General features: G+C 38.4%; 1 protein-coding gene across 9 annotated transcripts in view; it reads left to right on the top strand.

The window, feature by feature from the left end:
- The window catches only part of DOCK10 (dedicator of cytokinesis 10), a 304,825-nt gene that overhangs the window by 134,527 nt on the left and 151,133 nt on the right, over positions 1-19,165 (top strand). For all 9 annotated transcript variants that reach the window (XR_011562013.1, XM_070773197.1, XM_070773206.1 and 6 more), the window contains exon 3: positions 8,898-8,987. Coding sequence is in view for 8 of the 9 variants with exons in the window: in XM_070773197.1 (XP_070629298.1) it covers positions 8,898-8,987 (90 nt within the window). In the remaining variant the exon portion in view is untranslated. The remainder of the gene's footprint in view (positions 1-8,897; positions 8,988-19,165) is intronic.

The raw sequence follows: 19,165 nt of genomic DNA, 5'->3' as shown, positions 1-19,165 counted from the left end.
CATAATGGTTTCTTGGAATAAGCAGTCTAGATGTGTTTATTAACTCATTCATTTCAAAAACACGTATTCCTTCAATAACTGTGTTTGCTACTCTTGTTTTTCTCATCTTTCTTTTTGAAACTGGTAGTGATAGAAACTGAAGACCAAAAAATGAAGAACTTAGTCACCAAACTGTGGCTTCACAAATAGGCAAGGAGAGTAGGGGGAAAAAACAAGAGCTAAAGAACAGTTTCAAGGACACATTGAATCATATTGTGGAGTGATTCCATTGAAGGAGAGGCTGATACAAAAAAGCAGAACAAAAAAGTGAGAAAGCCAGAAATGAGTTTCTTTCTGAGCGAAAGACACAGAAAGCCTGAAGTGGCATCATTTCTAGGAGATGTAAAAACCTTAAAGAAGAAAGTTCAGGGGTTCGAAAGCAATACTGATGCTGTGGAAAGGCCACCCTATCACCTGTATTTCCATCTTGCCCACCCCAGCCACACTGCTGTTTCGTCAGTTTCCTGACCCAGTTGTCTGTGAGCTCTGTTGTAGACAGCAAGGACACCAACAAGATCAAGAAGCCGGCTTGAAAGGTTAGCCTTTCAGCACTGGTCAGTGGCATTCTCAAACTCGTAGGTTTACATTACACTCCAAAATAGCCTGTCGAGAGAGTTGACATGATCTTCTCAAATCCTTTCTTCATATCAGTAGTTCAGAATTAGAGTCTCAGGGCTGACAAATACATCCTGCATTTTTTATGACTTATTAGCAGAACTTAGTCAGTTGTGATTTAACATTTGTTCTTTCATAGAATGTTTTTAGCTATAAAAAGCAGCCTGGTATGTGGGGACTTCCATGCTCAACCACATGGGTCATTTTGTCAGAGGAAGCAGAAATACAGACCTTAATATGTCTTAAATGGAAAAGCAGAAAAGCTATGAGTGTTTATTTTCTTCCTCTTTTGTCTCTTACTGAGACACAGCCTAACATTTTATAGGAATGTCAACCTCTTTTTAATCCTTGGTTTCTTAGCCTGAAATCAGACTTTAAATGGCTCTTGGTGTTCATGCAAGAACACTGTGATCGAAATTTAAAAGCTAAGTAAGAGTCTTTGTCAAACTAGATTATTCTAAGTTAGAATATTCCTCTCATTTACAAGCTAAGGAAGCTGAGATTTGGAAAGGCTCTTGTTCAAGGATATAGAGTAACTATGACGACAGAAATCAAGCATAAGCACCTTGATTTTTGCTATAGAGTTTCTGTCGAAACAGCATGCTCTGAGCCAACTGCTTCTTATAAAAATAAGGTGCATGATTTGGGAGAAATATTAACCCCCTGAATCCCACAGTGAGTGGTACCATTGTAGTATTGCAGAGAAGGGGTTCTAGAGGGCTTACTTCAATTCAGTAAAGGATATGTGAAAATGAGACTGCTCTGGACTTGATTGTGCTAGGAATATATGTCCATATAAAGACTTTTGTAGGAATATTCATAGCAGTATTATTCATAATCCAAAGTGGAAGCAACCCAAATGTTCATCAACTGAAGAGTGGATAAACAAAGTGTGGTATGTCTATACAATGGAATATTATTCAGCCATAAAAAGGAATACAGTACTGATACATGTTATAACATGAGTGAACCTTGAAAACAACCCAAACGTCCATCAAATGAAGTGGATAAACAGTGTGGTATATCCATACAATGGACTAGTATTCAGCAATAAAAAGAAATGAAGTACTGATACATGTGGGTGAAACTTGAAAACATTATGCTAAGCAAAAGAGGCCAGTCCCAAAAGAATACCCGTGGTATGATTTCATCCACATGCAATGTCCACAGTAGGAGAATCCTTAGAGACAGAAAGCTGGTTACAGTTACCTAGGGCTGGGGAGAAGGGAGAAAGGGAGTAACTTCTAGTAGATATGGAGTTTCTTTTGGGGGTGATGAAAATGTTCTAAAATTAAATAGTGATGATGATTGCATAATCCATGCATAGACTTAAAACTACTGAGTTCATTTTGAAAGGGTGAATTTTATGGCAAATCAGTTATATTTCAATAACACTGCTATTTTAAAGATAAGGATGTTTTGAGTTGTTAAGATAGGTGTGATGTAGGTGGTCAGAGACAGGATACCAAAAAATCATAAAAATATATGTCTGCATTCAGGTACATCATTCTTTAAAAAGAATAACAATATACCAGAGCCACAATAAAGAGCATGGCAGTACATTTCATTTGTAGTAATATTTTATTGCCAAAGGGGATTTAATGTGGCTTGCTTACAAACAAACAAAACCACACATGTGAAATGACTGGCTGAGTTAATCACTAGCAAAGCTTATGAATCTAAAATATTCTATAGTTTAGCTGCAGACTTCATGGGTGATACAGACAGTAAATGATATAGTTCAAAGAAGAGAAGATGCGTGATGGATGAATTAGAGAGAATTTTCAGAAGAACTGATATCTATATCAAGCCTGAGATTAGGAAAGAACAAGGTAAAAAGATTTATGAAAGGAGAAGGAAAATGGGCAAGTCATGTGTAGGCATGAGCCCAGAATGAAGGAGAAGTGTGAGCAGCCATTGGAAATGATGCCATGGCGAGTGGCTGTGGGGGATTGTCTTGTGTCTTGCTTCTGTTTGCTCTCCCATGAATCCTTGTCTGCAGGCCTCACAGGGATCAGGCTGTTCCCCTATGCTTCCTGGAGAGTGAGCTCAGACCACAGCCTCTGAGTCCTTGCCGAGGGCAGACCCCAATGCAATACTATCTTTCTATTGTTGGAACACTGTGATCTATTAATACTCAGAGTTTTCCATACATAAAATGTACTTCCTTGGAGGAGGTGAGACACATTTTGGAGCCTAGAAAATGAAGCACAGAAAAAAGGAAGTGACTTGCTCAGTGGTTTGCTTGTCCAAGAGTAAAAAGGTTTTGAAACAGATTTCCAAAGTTCCTTAATTATATACTTAAATACTATGGTGGATGAATCACCAGGCTTGACCTGGTTGTTTGATGACGAGGGTCCAGTTATGGGCAACTGCTCACCATTTGTGCATTTCCCATACAATTTAACTTTAGCAAAGCAAGAAGGACCTTTCCCTGAAAGCACATTAAAAGTATTAATGTGAAATGCTCACCTATTAAAAAAAAAATTAAAATCACAATACTCTTCTGAATGGGGTAAAAATGTATTTCAAGCAACAGATGTAGTGTTACATGTCTGCTCTCCTAGGATAAAAAGCAGTATCAGTGTTTTAATTTGAGAAATTTAGGTGAAGACTACTTTAAAACACATGCTTAGGTTGGAATTGACATGAAGTATTAGTTAATAGTCCTTATTGAGGGGATTGTTGACTCCTCAAGCTCCACTGATGGGTTATTCTAAACACCATCATTATTGTCCGCTGTTTTTGAGCAGCTGGGATCAACAACGCTGTCAGAAGAATCTTTGCTCAACTCCAGGATAGGAAAAGAAACTTCTTTTTTAGACTCTTGACAGTGGCCTTTGGCCGATTGAGAAATGGCCGCTGTGTGCTTGGAATGACGACTTCTGCGGTCCCCAGCAGAATGGTGGCTGTGACAAAGCCACAGAGATGACCCACTACAGAGTAGAAGGAACCAGAGCGTGTCAGGGCTGCAGTGGAGGATGTCTGAATGTCATGGACCTGAAACTACACACACAGGCCTGCATGTCTTGTTTCGTAAATAAAAGGACAGTTTTTATTTCCAAATGCCTAATCTCTGGACAATAGGCCCCTTATAAGACTCTACCACCAGAAGAGGAGCTTGGCTGAGCGCCAGTTGAGTCTCAGCTCCGTCTCATGCTATTGAGCTCTACTAATTGTCGACCAGAGGGTTTATAAAAGAGAACAGGAAGTCTGTTGTGGCCAAGGCAATTTGTAGTGGTCTGAAAGCATCTAATTCTCAGAAAAGAAATTCTTTGTAGCCATGTTAATACCCTTAACAAATATGACTCTGTATACTTTTCTTCTTATTTAATCAATTTATTTTTGCTTCAACAGAGACACATGAAAGAAATTAAAAATGAGCAAGATGGGGATAAGGGGTGATGAACAAGATGGGGATAAGGGGTGAAGAGGTACAGACTGTTATGTATAAACTAAGCTACAAGGATATATAATACAATACAGGGAATATAGCCAGTATTGTGTAGTAACTATTAACGGAATATAACCTTTAAAAATTGTGAATCACTATGTTGTCCACCTGTAATTTATATAATATTGTACATCAACTGCACTTCAATTAAAAGTGAAGAAAAGGAATAAAAAAAAATGAGTAGAAGCTCTCCAATTCTTAAAGTTGAAATTTTATGGAGGCCTTCTGCTTTTTCAAGTAAAGTCTCCAATATTATGGCAAACTATAACTGAGGTCAGTAGTGTCTTATTCTACATTCCTTTTCTTGTATCTGTGTACTCTGTACAAGGTATTAGATTTGCATGTTGTAAGATATTGTTGTCTATTTCTCATGTGGTTACATAAGAGTGGCTCAGCTCTAACTGCCTTAGTAAAGAACTGACATCATCTCATATCTAGAGGTCATCAGGAATCATACATAACCATCGTACATATTATTAATTTTTATTACTCCAAATTCAATGAACTTCCAATCATACATCAAGTGTGAGCATTACCCTATGTATTTGGGGCCCTAATCTTTACTCTGGTAACATTACAAATCAAATAATCGTGTGATTATCGTTACCGGAAACCCAAGCCCACCTTCCAGAAACCTACTATAAAGAAAAAAAAACAACTTCTTAAACCAGCTCACTATTCACTCTATTGAACTATACCACAGAGTACTGATCTTAGTGGGACAACAGGCTTATGGTATAACTAAACAGGAAACTAAACTGCAGGTCCCTTCACTGTCCATCAGATTTAGAGTATTTTAGAGAAGATATTATTTTTTTAAAGGCAAGAAATCAATAAGAAACTGTTGTGGATAATGAAAAAGAGGAGTCTTGCTTTAATACAAAAATTTTATTATAAAATAATGATTGAAATATGGAAAAATTTTTGAATTAGAGGAAAAAAAATCCTTAATCTTGCCAGTAGATCACAGTATGTAATGTTCCCTGGAAACCAATCAAGTTACATTGTGTATCTGCAAATTATCTGTCCAAACAGGAAAGAAGTTATCCCCAGATAATTGAAATCCAGCAATAATCCCCAGAGCTCACTTCAGGCACGGATTCTCATCTTCTACTTCAGCCTCAATGGAGTTTGTTTACTGTTTATTTTCTAACAGAGTAAATAACATAAAAGAAACAATTTGAAAGAGGCAATTCAAAAGGAATAAAAATGTAAAATCTAAATAATAGTAAGTTCTACATTGACTCCCAAAATGTAGGACTTACTATGAAAATGCAAATTCGTGAAGTGTTTCATACTTTGGGGGCTTCCCAGGTGGCTCTGTGTGTCTATGTTAGTTGGTCAGTCATGCCCAACTCTTTGTGACCCCGTGGACTATAACCCACCAGGGCCCTCTGTCCATGGATTTCTCCAGGCAAGAATACTGGAGTGGGTTGCCATTCCTTCTCCAGAGGATTTTCCCAACCCAGAGATCAAACCCGTGTCTCCTGCATTGCAAGCAGATTCTTTACTGTCTGAGCCGGATGGCGCTAGTGGTAAAGAACCCTCCTGCCAGTGCAGGAGGTACAAGAGACCTGGGCTCAGTCCCTGGGTTGGGAAGATCCCCTGGAGTAGGAAATGGCAACCCACTCCAGTATTCTTGCCTGGAGAATCCCATGGACAGAGGAGCCTGGTGGGCTACACTCCATGGGGTCACAAAGAGTTGGGCACGACTGAAGCAACTTAGCACACACACGTTGGCCCCAGCATGCTTCACATAGGAAGTAATTGTTCCCTGTATGTGTATCTACACTTGGCTTGAATCAATAGCTATGGCCTCTGAGCACTTCCAAACTTCCTTCACACACTACAGTCAAATCCTGGGACAAACACACTGACAGAGAGGCTCTTTATCTGTTTCAAGATGAGCTTTTATTTTTGCCATATGATGTATCTTGAATATAATTTTCTCATTATTTTGTATCCCTTGATCATGTTACATTCACATGACATTCTTCTTCTTTCAGGGTCCAAACACCATCTTCCCAATATGCACATATATACATGCACATCCACACACTCATTCACTCACAGATACACTCACATACCACACTCAGTCACATGTGACACACACTCACCATGCACATACACACACGCACACTGTCAACTACAGCCTACCTCCATGCATAATCACATAGACACTACACACACACACCAGACACACATCACACACACATGCATTCACACAGGCATACACAACAGGCAACCACAGACACATACCCCACACACTCAACAAGTAAGTATTTGAGCACCCAGCCAGGCACTGAGGTTATAACAGTGAACAAAACAGACCAGATTTCTTTCCCACCAGGAGCTTATATCAAGAGTAAAGAAAAAATTGAAGAAAATATGAGCCTAGGATTAGAAGATGAGGAATGATTCTGCCCCTGGTGGCAGAGCTGCAGTTGCCATTGTGAACTCAGAAGACTAAATTCCCTGGACCCCTCCCCTTCCCGTTCTGTGAAAGTAAGGACAGATTTTGAGACTCTCATCTACTTAAATAATTAGAAGGGAAAATGCCCTTCATCTGTTGTTGTTGTTTAGTCACTAAGTCATGTCTAACTCTTCTGCAACCCCGTGGACTGTGTAGCCTGTCAGGCTCCTCTGTCCATGGAATTCTCCAGGCAAGAATACTGGAGTGGGTTGCCATTTCTTTCTCCAGGGGATCTTCCCAACCCAGAGACTGAACCCATGTCTCCTTCATTGCAGTCTGCGCTTCATCTAGAACAGCTCACATGAATCCTGAAAGTGAAAATGTCAGTAGCTCAGTCATGTTTTACTCTTTGCAACCCCATGCGCTGTAGCTGGCCATACTCCTCTGTCCATGAGATTCGCCAGGCAATAATACTGGAGTGGGTTGCCATCCCTTCTACAGGGGATCTTCCTGACCCAGGGCTTGAACCTTAGTCTGTTATGTCTTCTACATTGCAGGCGGATTCTTTACCATCTGAGCCACCAGGAAATTGTGCTATATGATTTGTAGGTTTGACAGTGTACAAAATAAAAGATCCCAACTGTTGGTACCATGTATGCTAACAGACTCATCATCCCAGCACCCCTGTAATCACCAAGGAGAACAGAATAAAGGAAGCTGGTGGCTGAGGTTGCAAACTTACATGGCATCCCATAAGATAATATACAGAAGAAACAATCTATGCATTACATTTTAAATGTTTTCTTTGAAGAGATACTTTATCCTTTTAGTTGATGTATATTCATTTAATAAAAATTGGTTTGTTTAGCTTAAAGTTGAAGATGTTTTATTTCTATGAAAATAAAGACGCCAAAAACATGACTTATTTTCTTCAAGGTCTAGACTTACTGAATACCCTTTATTCTCTCCCACTCTATCTGTGGCTACACACACGCAGCTTCTGAAAGGCATCAAATTTACCCTGTGAATATTCAGGAGATTATTCAAAGTAGGATTGACATATTGCTGATTTTATAGGTTTTCTTTTTCATTTCAAATGTATTTTATCATTAGCAGCAACAAAGGTACCAATATAAATAGTCAAAATATACAGATGCCCAAATTTTTGTTTTCTCCATGGAAGGAAACAGCTTAAAATTGTGAGCTCCACAGAGAAAACAGTGATCTGTAATATCATCCTCTTCCATTGTATATTGGGAATACATCCCAAGATGCCTAGTGGATGCCTGAAAGTGTAGATGGTACTCTGTAAATACTATTTTTTCCTATACACGCATACCTGTGATGATGTTTAACTTATAAATTAGGCACAGTAAAAGATTAACAAGAGTAACTAATAGTAAAATAGAACAATTATAATAAAAAATATGTGAATGTGCTCTCTGTCTCACAATATCTTCTCATACTGTACTCACCCTTCTTCCAGTGATGATATGATAAAATGCCTAGGTGATGAGATGAAGTGAGGTTAATGATGTAGTGACATAGTATTAGGCTACTATTTATTGACCTTCTGACAATAAATCAGAAGGAGGGTCATCTGCTTTAGGTGATCCTGGATCCTGGAACCCTGAGAAGATCAATGAGATAAGATAGTGGGGGCAGGCAGAGGGGAGTGGCTTGAGATACCATCATACGTCTCAGAACAGAACACTAGAAGTTTCCATTTAATATTTTTGGACCCTGGTTAACCACAGGTAACTGAAACCACAAATAAGGAGGGACTAACTGTAATGCTCGGAGAAGGCGATGGCACCCCAGTCCAGTACTCTTGCCTGGAAAATCCCATGGATGGAGGAGCCTGGTAGGCTGCAATCCATGGGGTCGCTAAGAGTTGGACACGACTGAGCGACTTCACTTTCACTTTCATGCATTGGAGAAGGAAATGGCAACCCACTCCAGTGTTCTTGCCTGGAGAATCCCAGGGACAGGGGAGCCTGGTGGGCTGCCATCTATGGGGTCGCACAGAGTCAGACACGACTGAAGTGACTTAGCAGCAGCAGCAGCAACTGTAATGCTCCCTGGTGGCTCAGACAGTAAAGAATCCACCTGCAGTGCAGGAGACCCAGGTTCTATTCCTGGGTCGGGAAGATCCCCTGGAGATCATGCTTGAAACTGTAATGCTACTAGTGGTGATCAAAAGAGGTATGAATCTTCCCTCGAAGAGAGTAAATTGCTAAGAACTATGGAAGTTTCTGTCTTCTCTTATCCTCAAATACTGAGATCTAATACACTTTCTTATTGTGTCTTGGGTATAGTGGTCTACACAATGCTTTCAAGTTGGAAGATTTAATTCCCTTTCCTTGTTGTTCTCAGACCACCACAGTATCTTGGGACATCCGAACCTTGTATTCAACAGTACCTGAAGATGCAGAGCACAAAGCAGAAAATTTACTGGTGAAAGAGGTAAATGCAATGCTTCCAATCCATTATTTTAAAAAGTTTTGTTTTCCCCTATGTAGTTCTTAATGCAACTTATTATTTTTGCTGTCTCCCTCTCTTTTTCAATAGAGAATTCCAACTACAGTTGTTAGTTAATGTCTTTCAACCTTTATTACTTATTTCCTGTGAATCATTTTTCATTGTCTGGTGACCATTTGAGTTCTGGAACTTTTAAATTTTGTTTTTACTTAATTTAAAATCCCCACATTGAGAAATAATTGAGTATTCCTAACAAAAAGATTTAATTTTATTTTACTTATTTGGGTTGACTTATAGGAAATGCCATATTATGTGAGAATTTTGGATAACAAAGTTTTTAAAAGAGATATTTCTTTCAAGTATTAACTATGGAAATAGTTAATGACTTCACTGGTAGCTTAGTGGTAAAGAGTCTGCCTGCCATTGTAGGAGACGCAAGAAACACAGTTTTGATCCCTGGGCTGGAGAATCTCCTGGAGAAAGAAATGAGAGACCACTCCAGTATTCTTGCCTGAAGAATTCCATGGACAGAGGAGCCTGGTGGGCTATAATCCACAGTCACAAAGAGTCAGACATGACTGAGCTCACACACACACAAAACCATTTGGAAAGGACTGATAAATTCTGTTGGTGTGTAGCATCTATCTGCATTTTGTTGGTGTGTGTGTTAATCACTCAGTCGTGTTTGACTCTGCAACCCCATGGACTGTAGCTCGCCAGTCTCCTCTGTCCGTAGAATTCTCCAGGCAAGAATACTGGAGTGGATTGCCATTTCCTTCTCCAAGTTGGTATAAAACTGCTTATTCTAGCCCGACTACAGGCAACTTTGGGGCAGGGATTGGACACACACTTAACATCTGTTTCTCATTTGTTTGAAAGTGAAAATGAAAGTGTTAGTAGCTCAGTTCAGTTCAGTCCCTGAGTCACATCTGACTCTTTGCAACCCCATGGACTGCAGCATGCCAGGCTCCTCTGTCCATCACCAACTCCCAGAGCTTACATAAACTCATGTCCATCAAGTCAGTGGTACCATCCAACCATCTCATCCTCTGTCATCCCCTTCTCCTCCTGCCCTCAATCTTTCCCAGCATCAGGGTCTTTTCAAATGAGCCAGTTCTTCACATCAGGTGGCCAAAGTATTGGAGTTTCAGCTTCAACATCAGTCCTTCCAATGAACATCCAGGACTAATCTCCTTTAGGATGGACTGATAGGATCTCCTTGCAGTCCAAGGGACTCTCAAGAGTCTTGTCCAGCACCACAGTTCAAAAGCATCAATTCTTGGGCACTCAGCTTTCTTTATAGTCCAACTCTCACATCCATACATGACTACTGGAAAAACCATAGCTTTGACGAGATGGACCTTTGTTCGCAACGTAATGTCTCTGCTTTTTAATATGCTGTCTAGGTTGGTCATAGATTTCTTCCAAGGAGCAAGTGTCTTTTAATTTCATGGCTGCAGTCACCATCTGCAGTGATTTTGGAGCCCCAGAAAATAGTCTGACACTGTTCCTATTGTTTCCCCATCTATTTGCCATGAAGTGATGGGACTGGATCCCATGATCTTTTCTGAATGTTGAGTTTTAAGCCAACTTTTCACTCTCCTCTTTCAGTTTCATCAAGAGGCTCTTTAGTTCTTCTTCATTTTCTGCCATAAGGGTGGTGTCATTTGCATATCTGAGGTTATTGATATTTCTCCTGGCAATCTTGATTCCAGCTTGTGCTTCATCCAGCCCAGCATTTCTCATGATGTACTCTGCATAGAAGTTAAATAAGCAGGGTGATAATATGCAGCCTTGACCTACTCCTTTCCCAATTTGGAGCCAGTCTGTTGTTCCATGTCAAGTTGTAACTGTTGCTTCTTGACCTGCATACAGATTTCTCAGGAGGCAGGTAAGGTGTTCTGGTATTCCAGTCTCTTTAAGAAGTTTCTATAGTTTTTTGTGATCCACACAGTCAAAGGTTTTGGCATAGTCAATAAAGCAGAAATAGATGTTTTTCTGGAACTCTTGCTTTTTTTATGATCCAGCGGATGTTGGCAATTTGATCTCTGGTTCCTCTGCCTTTTCTAAATCCAGCTTGAACATCTGGAAGCTCATGATTCACCTACTATTGAAGCCTGACTTGGAGAATTTTGAGCATTACTTTGCTAGCATGTGAGATGAGTGTAATTGTGTAGTAGTTTGAGCATTCTTTGTCATTGCCTTTCTTTGGAATTGGAATGAAAACTGACCTTTTCCAATCCTGTGGCCACTGCTGAGTTTTCCAAATTTGCTGGCATATTGAGTACAGCACTTTCACAGCATCATCTTTTAGGATTTGAAATAGCTCAACTGAAATTCCATCACGTCCACTAGCTTTGTTCATAGTGATGCTTCCTAAGGCCCACTTGACTTCACATTCCAGGATGTCTGGCTCTCGATGAGTGATCACACTATCATGGTTATCTAGGTCATGAAGATCTTTTTTGTATCATTCTTAGGTGTATTGTTGCCACCTCTTCTTAATATCTTCTGCTTCTACTAGGTCCATGACATTTCTTTCCTTTATTGTGCCCATATTTTCATGAAATGTTCCCTTGGTATCTCTTATTTTATTGAAAAAAATCTCTATCTTTCCCATTCTATTGTTTTCCTCTATTTCTTTGCATTTATCACTGAGGAAGGCTTTCTTATCTCTCTTTGCTATTCTTTGGAACTCTGCATTCAAATGGGTTTATCTTTCCTTTTCTCCTTTGCCTTTCAGTCCTGTCTGACTCTTTGCAACCCCATGGACTGTAGCCCACCAGGCTCCTCTTTCATGGGATTCTCCAGGCAAGAATACTGGAGTGGGTTGCCATTCCCTTCCCCAGGGGATCTTCCCAACCCAGGGATCGAACCTGGGTCTCCAGCATTGCAGGCAGATTCTTTACCATCTGCACCACCAGGGATTGAATGAATAAGTGTAGCCAGTCCTTCCTTTACAGAATATGCAGTGGTAACATTTAGCCTAGCACGGATCACACTGAAAGTAGTGGAATCTAAATGCAATCTTTAATCCTAAGAAAACAGTGTATCCCAATTAGGATTTAATAAAGGTACATAAAATAGCAAAACCCTTTCTCAGCTTTTAAGCATATTTGTATGAGTAGAAGTTTATTAATCAGATTATTCCTAATCATACATATTTTATGTTGGACCATTCAGTCCACACCATCTTTGCCATAGAGTTGTCTTTTTCTCCCCAATTCTGTCATTTCATATTTATTTTCTCAAAGTTCACATTAAATTACAACATCTTCTAAGAAGGTGATGAGAAAAAATGAGTAAAATGTCATTCAGAAAACATCAGGATATCTGATTATACTGTTTTCACATTTACTAATAAAAGTATGACATCAGTACCAGAGTATTTTGTTTACAGTTACCTTAGAGGAAGTTTCCGTATCTCGTAGGGCATCATTGTTTTTTGTTTTTTTTGTTTTTAAATAAGCTGGTAAATCATTTTCTGCACAAGCAAATCAAAATCATTGAGACCAAGTCTACAAAAGTCCTATAGTAAGCATGTGTTAACTTAGGTATGATTTGAAATATTTATGATGTTCAAATTCCTAACAGGGAATATTTAACTAGGTCTTTTATGTTTTCTTTACAAAACTATTGTACTTTTTGTTGTTGTGGCCCAGTTGCTCAGTCGTGTCTGACTCTTTGTGACCCCATGGACTGCAGCACGCGAGGCTTCCCTGTCCTTCACTATCTTCCGGAGTTTCTTCAAACTCATGTTCATTGAGTCAGTGACGCCATCCAACCATCTTATCCTCTGTCGCCCCATTCTCTTCTTGCTCTCAATATTTCCGAGAATCAGGATCTTTTCCAGTGAGTCGACTCTTCACATCAGTTGGCCAAAGTATTGGAACTTCAACTTTAGCACCAGTCCTTCCAATGAATATTTAGGGTTCATTTCCTTTAGGATTGATTGGTTTAATCTCCTTGCTGTCCAAGGGACTCTCAAGAGTCTTCTCCAACACCACGGTTAGAAAGTATCAGTTCTTCAGTGCTCAGCCTTCTTTATAGTCCAACTCTCACATCCATACATGATTACTGGAAAAATCATAGCTTTGATTATATGGACCTTTGTCAGCAAAGTGATGTCTCTGCTTTTTTAATACCCTATCTAGTGTATTAAATACACTTCCTTCTTTAAAAACCTTTAACTTTGTTGTTCAATTTATTTCCACATATTTTATACTATTGTTGCAAAATTGTGAGTAGACTTCTTTTCTTACTATTTATTGCTGATATTTTTTTAAAGCTACTGATTTTCAAATTTAAAATTTCTTTTTTTCTAATAAGTATATTGTTTCCTTAATTTTTGTGTTATTATCTAATATCTCTAAAACAATATTGAATAATAATTCCAATCAGGCATCCTGTCTTATTCTTGATTTGGTGTTTTATGATAGTTTCAGAGACAAAAGAAATGTCTAAGAAAGGTCTTTCTTGTCTTAATCATGTTCAAGAAGGACCTTTCTTGGTCTCCACAGTGTTTATAAAGACTGGATACCCAGTGTTACAAAATTCATATCCAGCCTATTGACATAATAGCTTTTTTTTGCTTGAATTTAGTTCTGCAATAGAATTAATAGGTTACTGTCCTATGAAAACATACTTGTGTTTCTGGTTTAAACTGTCTTATTCAAGTTGTATTTCTACCTTAATTCTTTGCTGCATTAGAATTGCTAATTTTTTTCAAATTTTTGCATTTATATTCATGAGTGAAATCTGGCTCTAGTTTTCTTTTATTTCTTTGGTATTAGAGAAATGTTAACTCTTAAAAATAGACATTCTCCATCTTTCTCTGCCTTCTGAAATTAAAAAAAATAATAATAATAAGCCAGTGAAAGCAACCAAGTATTTGAAACAGACCCAAATGCGTATGGTTACTTGATAACTGGTAAATGTGGCACTTCAAATTCCTGGTGAAGGGTGGACTGTTCTACAAATACCACTGGGCTATCTGTTTTGGACAAAAGTAGTTAAGGCTGTATCTAACAGTACATGTAAAAATTAATTCCAGATGAATTTTTAATATCTTAATTTCAAAAGCAGAAGCTGTAAAAACATAGGAAGACATTTTAAAATGAAAAGTTATGAAAAATACATGCATTTAACAAAGTCTTGAATTTTTATGATGAATGGTGCCATCAATAAAGCCAAAGAAAATGGTTAGAGAATTTATTCACAACTCATATATCTTTTCCCACACTCCCCCACAGACATTCCTAATACACAAAATTCTATAAATTAATAAGAAAAAGGTAAATAACCCAAGAAAATATGAGCACAAAGAAAGGAGCAGGAAATTCCAAAAGAGCAGGAATTTTAAGTTGGCCCAGAGGAATGTAGAATTGCCAAGCTACACTTGTAATCATAGAAATACAAATTTTAAAAAAAATGATGTATAATATGTGAATGAAGAAATGAGAGTAGGCATATAGGGACACAAACACTATCACATAATGCTTCTAATTTTCACATGTCTGTGGCATTTAGAGATACTCAAATGTGTATAAATATGCAGCATACATTTTAGAAAAACGAACACTAGAATATAAAATACAGTTACAAGCATGAGTACAGTGTGCATGCATGCATGCTCAGTTGCTCAGTCATGTCCAACTCTTTTCAACCCCATGGACTGTAACCTGAAAGATTCCTCTGTCCATGGGATTTCCCAGGCAAGAATACTGGAGTGGATTGCCATTTCCTTATCCAGAGGATCTTCTCAACCCAGGGACTGAGCCCGAGTCTCCTGCATTGGCAGGAGGGTTCTTTACCACTGAGCCACCAGGGAAGCCCAATTTGTAATATCAGCTGATATAAGTGGGGTTGAATATGTTTTGGCACATCTACATTTTATAATAATAAGTAGGCAATAAAAATTATACACATTTAACTGCATTAACTGGAATGCCCAATGTATAGATTCTGTATTGTTGTGGTTACAAATTTTTTTAATAAAAAATATTTTGAAAAAGTTAGAGTATATCTAAAAATACTGCCAAAATTGGAAGCAACGTGAGTCTGTTCCCTAAAATTGTCTCCAAAAGTTAAAATCCAACTGTATACTTCCAGTCATTAGGTAGTCACTTTAGAGACTTCATCACCCTAAACTTTTCTGTTGTAAATCTCAGGACAGAGCATCTGTCTTGACAGTGTGAATGAATCTTCTTACCATGTTTTTCCCACCCTTGTGGATCTAAAGTAGAAGAAAGTGGAAGAAGCCTGGGAAGAAACTCTTTTATTCCCTGCTAATTTTTCCAGATCACTAGCAGTGAAAACCCTGTGAAGATCCCCATAGTTGTACTTGTTTTTAAGGATGGAGATAAAGAGAAAACTTATGCCTTGGGATAGAAGACAAACATCACGTGATGATAAAGGAATATGAATAGTCGAGCCTGGGGACAGTAGATAAAAAGAAAGGGGTCCCTAAAAAGCTGGGTTAAGACTGAGAAATAACCCCAGAGAAGTAGGCTGCCAAGAAGTCTTGACCTCAGTAGCTAATAGCTGCTGATCGTCATTGACTAGTTACTTTGGGCCAGATATGCTTTTCAGGCCTTTTCTTGCAATAATTACAAACGTACGTTTCATCATCATCATCACCTTCTAATGACAAGGAGACTTTCATAGAAAAATTAAGGAACGTGTCCAGCATTATACAGCTGGGAATAGACGGGCCCAGCATCCCAGCCCATGCTGTCTGGCCCCTAGCCTCTTAACCACGATGCTGACTGCCGTGTGTGCTTTGCTATAGCTGCCCTCTGGAAAGAACACTTGCCTCAGTCTTCACCCTAACAACCCCCTGTAGCTTTGTAACCCTGATGCCTGTAGTTATTGGACCATACTTGCAAAATATTGACTGAATTTTTCCAACCAGAGTAAGCCAGCCCTGAAGTGAATTCATATTGCCATTTTTGTAGGATTTTGTAGAAACACGTGTTCCCCTTACAGTGGCTGCTGTATTGCAGTAAGCAACCTTTTTGATCCACCCTGTGCTCAGTTGCCCTGTTGCTCCCCAGGCAAGGATAAATACCCTGATTGCTAGGCAACAAATTGGCATGAATCTTATTTAAACACCCCAAGTTCAACACTAATGTTGCATTCTGCCTCTCTACACTCTACTTTTGACAACTCTGAGCCTCTTAGGAAAGGCAGTGAGCATTCTTTCCTTTTTCAAATCTTGAATAACTTTGTGCTTTAATAAAATGAGCAGTCTCTTCCTTTACTGTTTAATCTGTTATTATTTCTTTTTTGTATCTATGAAATGTAAGGTAAAGTATTCTCCCAGACAAGAGTATAGGTGTACTTCACATCCACTAAAGCACTTCACAGTTATGTAAAACTAACATGAGTCAGAGTTTGGCAACATTCTATATATAGGTTAGATATGTAGGTATATATATGTATATATACGTATATATATATATGTAGAGAGAGAGAGCACTTTATGTTACAGAACTGCTACCTCATTTTAAACCCTACAAAGCAGGTTCTGAATGATCAATAACTTGCCCACTTTCACACAGAGTGGGAATTAACACCATGATTTTACCCACTTTTACCTCTGACCCTTTGAAAAACACCTTTAAATCATGCTCTTAATATCCTGATCTAATGGGGCTATTTTCACTGTGTACAAGGGAATATATCCTTCATTTAGACAAAGATTTCCTCTTTCTGCCTCAGTTTCTCCATCTTTAAATGATATTAATAATCCCAATGCCATGTTTCTAGAAATAAATATAGCAATAGTATGAAAACACTTGGAACATAACTGGGAACCAATGTCTTTATCTGATCCTCATAAATAGCCTAAAATCAACATCTGTAACCATAAAAATTATAAAAGACTTCCATGATAAAACAAGCACCACTTCCTTTCACTGGAAGGTCAGGGGAGCAATTAAAGGGATCTATAAATAGGAGGCAGACTTCTCAAGCAAAACTTTTACAGCAAAGTTTTCATTTTAATGTACACAAAACATTAATTAATGCTAAGCTCTTGGTTTTGTCTCTTTTAACAAAGAAGATGAACAAGTAGAGAATTGAGAATAATATAGTGACTCAACAGGGAGCAAGGGTCCCGGGACCACTTCCATCTGAATAGCTGGGAAATATAGTAAGTACTAAGGCAGCCAGTTACTCTGCCAGCAAAGCCTTTTGTGATTTCTAGAAATCAACCTGCATCAGGAGTAGACTAACAATGAAGTGAGGCATAAGTCATGAATTCAAGAATCCAAGTCTCACTTTGGTCAAGACATAAAACACTGATAGATTTAAGAGTCGTGGAAGCATTAAAAGAATAGAAGCAAAATATCTATATCTACATCTGTATCTGAATATATATACACACACATACACAGTGATTATGTACTGTCCTCATCCAGAAAGTACTAAGTTACTGAGGCAAGGAAAAGTTCAGATTTTTAAACAGGGTTTCCAGACCAGCAATAATTGAATTTTCCAGGGGAAAAAAAAAATTATAAAAGAACCCAAGATTGAATAGGGAAAACAAACTAGATTCAGAGAAGACAGAATAAATGTCATTGAAATCGCTAGGCTTCCATAGAAAATGCACAATAAAAACCAGGAAAAAGGTGATTAAGATCAGAGCAGACACTAATTTCACATAGACACAGAGTGTTCTGCAGAAAGCTGGAACTGCAGGATGTTCATGGTCACAAACACCCACAAAGTTCTTTAACTAGCTAACATCTACAGAGTCTGCCTTAGAAGAGAATAAAGGCATGAAATATCCCCCAAGATTTTTTTGGCCATGGAGAAATTCTGCTTCCCCCCTGGGTATCTTGAGAAATGTCTCTCAGAAATGCCGATGTAAATCTGATGGAAGAAAATCAACAGGAATTGGGGACATGGTAGAGTTCAAGCCAGAGAGACTATTTTAATAGCCTAGCTGGGTTAAAGATCTGTACTAACATGTGGCAGATAATGGTGATAATGGTAAAGAACTGTTAAGGAGATAGAATTCACAGGAGTTGGTGATGGAAAAGAGAGAACTGTGTTGGCGATGATGCCCACATTTCTGGCTTGGGCTATTAGCTTGATAGTTGTGTCAGTAATTTAAATAAGGTACCCAGAAGAAAGTGCAGATTGCTCAAGCAGAGATGGATAAAGAAAATAAGATGACATCTCTGGGTGACATGCAGAGCAAGAGATTCAACAAGATACATACATAGGTCTCAATATAGTAGGAAGGGGTGGGCTCTGGCTCTGGCTTTAAAAATGGAAACTCTGAATCTGGAAGAGCTTGCCCAGGAATGCCATGAGGCAGGTCCCTGAGTGGCATTCCCATGTAAAAGGCTGGGAAAGAGAGCCCAGCACAAGAAGTGAACCAGTGGACCAGGAGGTAGGAAGAAAACAAGGAGAAATGATTTCTCAGAATCAAAGAACTGTCAGTAGCGAGAGTGAGGCAATGATATAAAACACCAATGACATGTCAAGATTGGGTAATTCACTGGATTTGGTAATTGAGAGTCACCAGTTGTTCTTTAACAGAGCGGTTTCATAAACTTTGATCACAACCTGATTACTGCTGGGTGAACTCTGAAAAGAAGCAAAGTGTGTTATCTTGTCAAAGAAAGTATATGTTTGTCCCTTTACCTAGGAAGTGCCTTGAGAGTAAACCCAGTAAAAATATTAGAACTCTTCAGGTACAACACTGAATCCTGAAGTTAAAAATAGTTCAGTAGACTGTTAAATTATGTACCAAAATATTGAAAATGAAATTTCTTTCTTTCCTTCTTCCTCTTCCACCATCTGGACTCAGATAAGTGGTGTTCAGTTAATTCACAAGAAAATTATGAATAGTCAGGATAAAAGCTGCATCATGTTGAGAGAAGATTTTAAGCAACACGGGTCCTAGCATTTCAAGAAAATTATGGGGAAAGGGAGATTAGCCTTGATTTTAAATGTATTTCATGCAGTGTCCTTTTGTTAACTGAAAGAAATATATCTAAACAAAATGAAATGCATCTTGTCAGGCAATTTCATTTCTTTTATGGTTAAAATAATTTTGTATATTTTGTTTTTAATTTTGAACTGTATATTGTGTACTTTTGATAAAGAAACCATTCTTTTGACCAAAATGCCTTTGTACTTTATACAAA

The sequence above is a fragment of the Bos indicus genome, chromosome 2 (assembly GCF_029378745.1).
Source record: "Bos indicus isolate NIAB-ARS_2022 breed Sahiwal x Tharparkar chromosome 2, NIAB-ARS_B.indTharparkar_mat_pri_1.0, whole genome shotgun sequence".
NCBI lineage: Eukaryota > Metazoa > Chordata > Mammalia > Artiodactyla > Bovidae > Bos > Bos indicus.
Note: the sequence above shows the minus strand (reverse complement) of the source record. Positions and strands in the feature narration are given on the sequence as shown.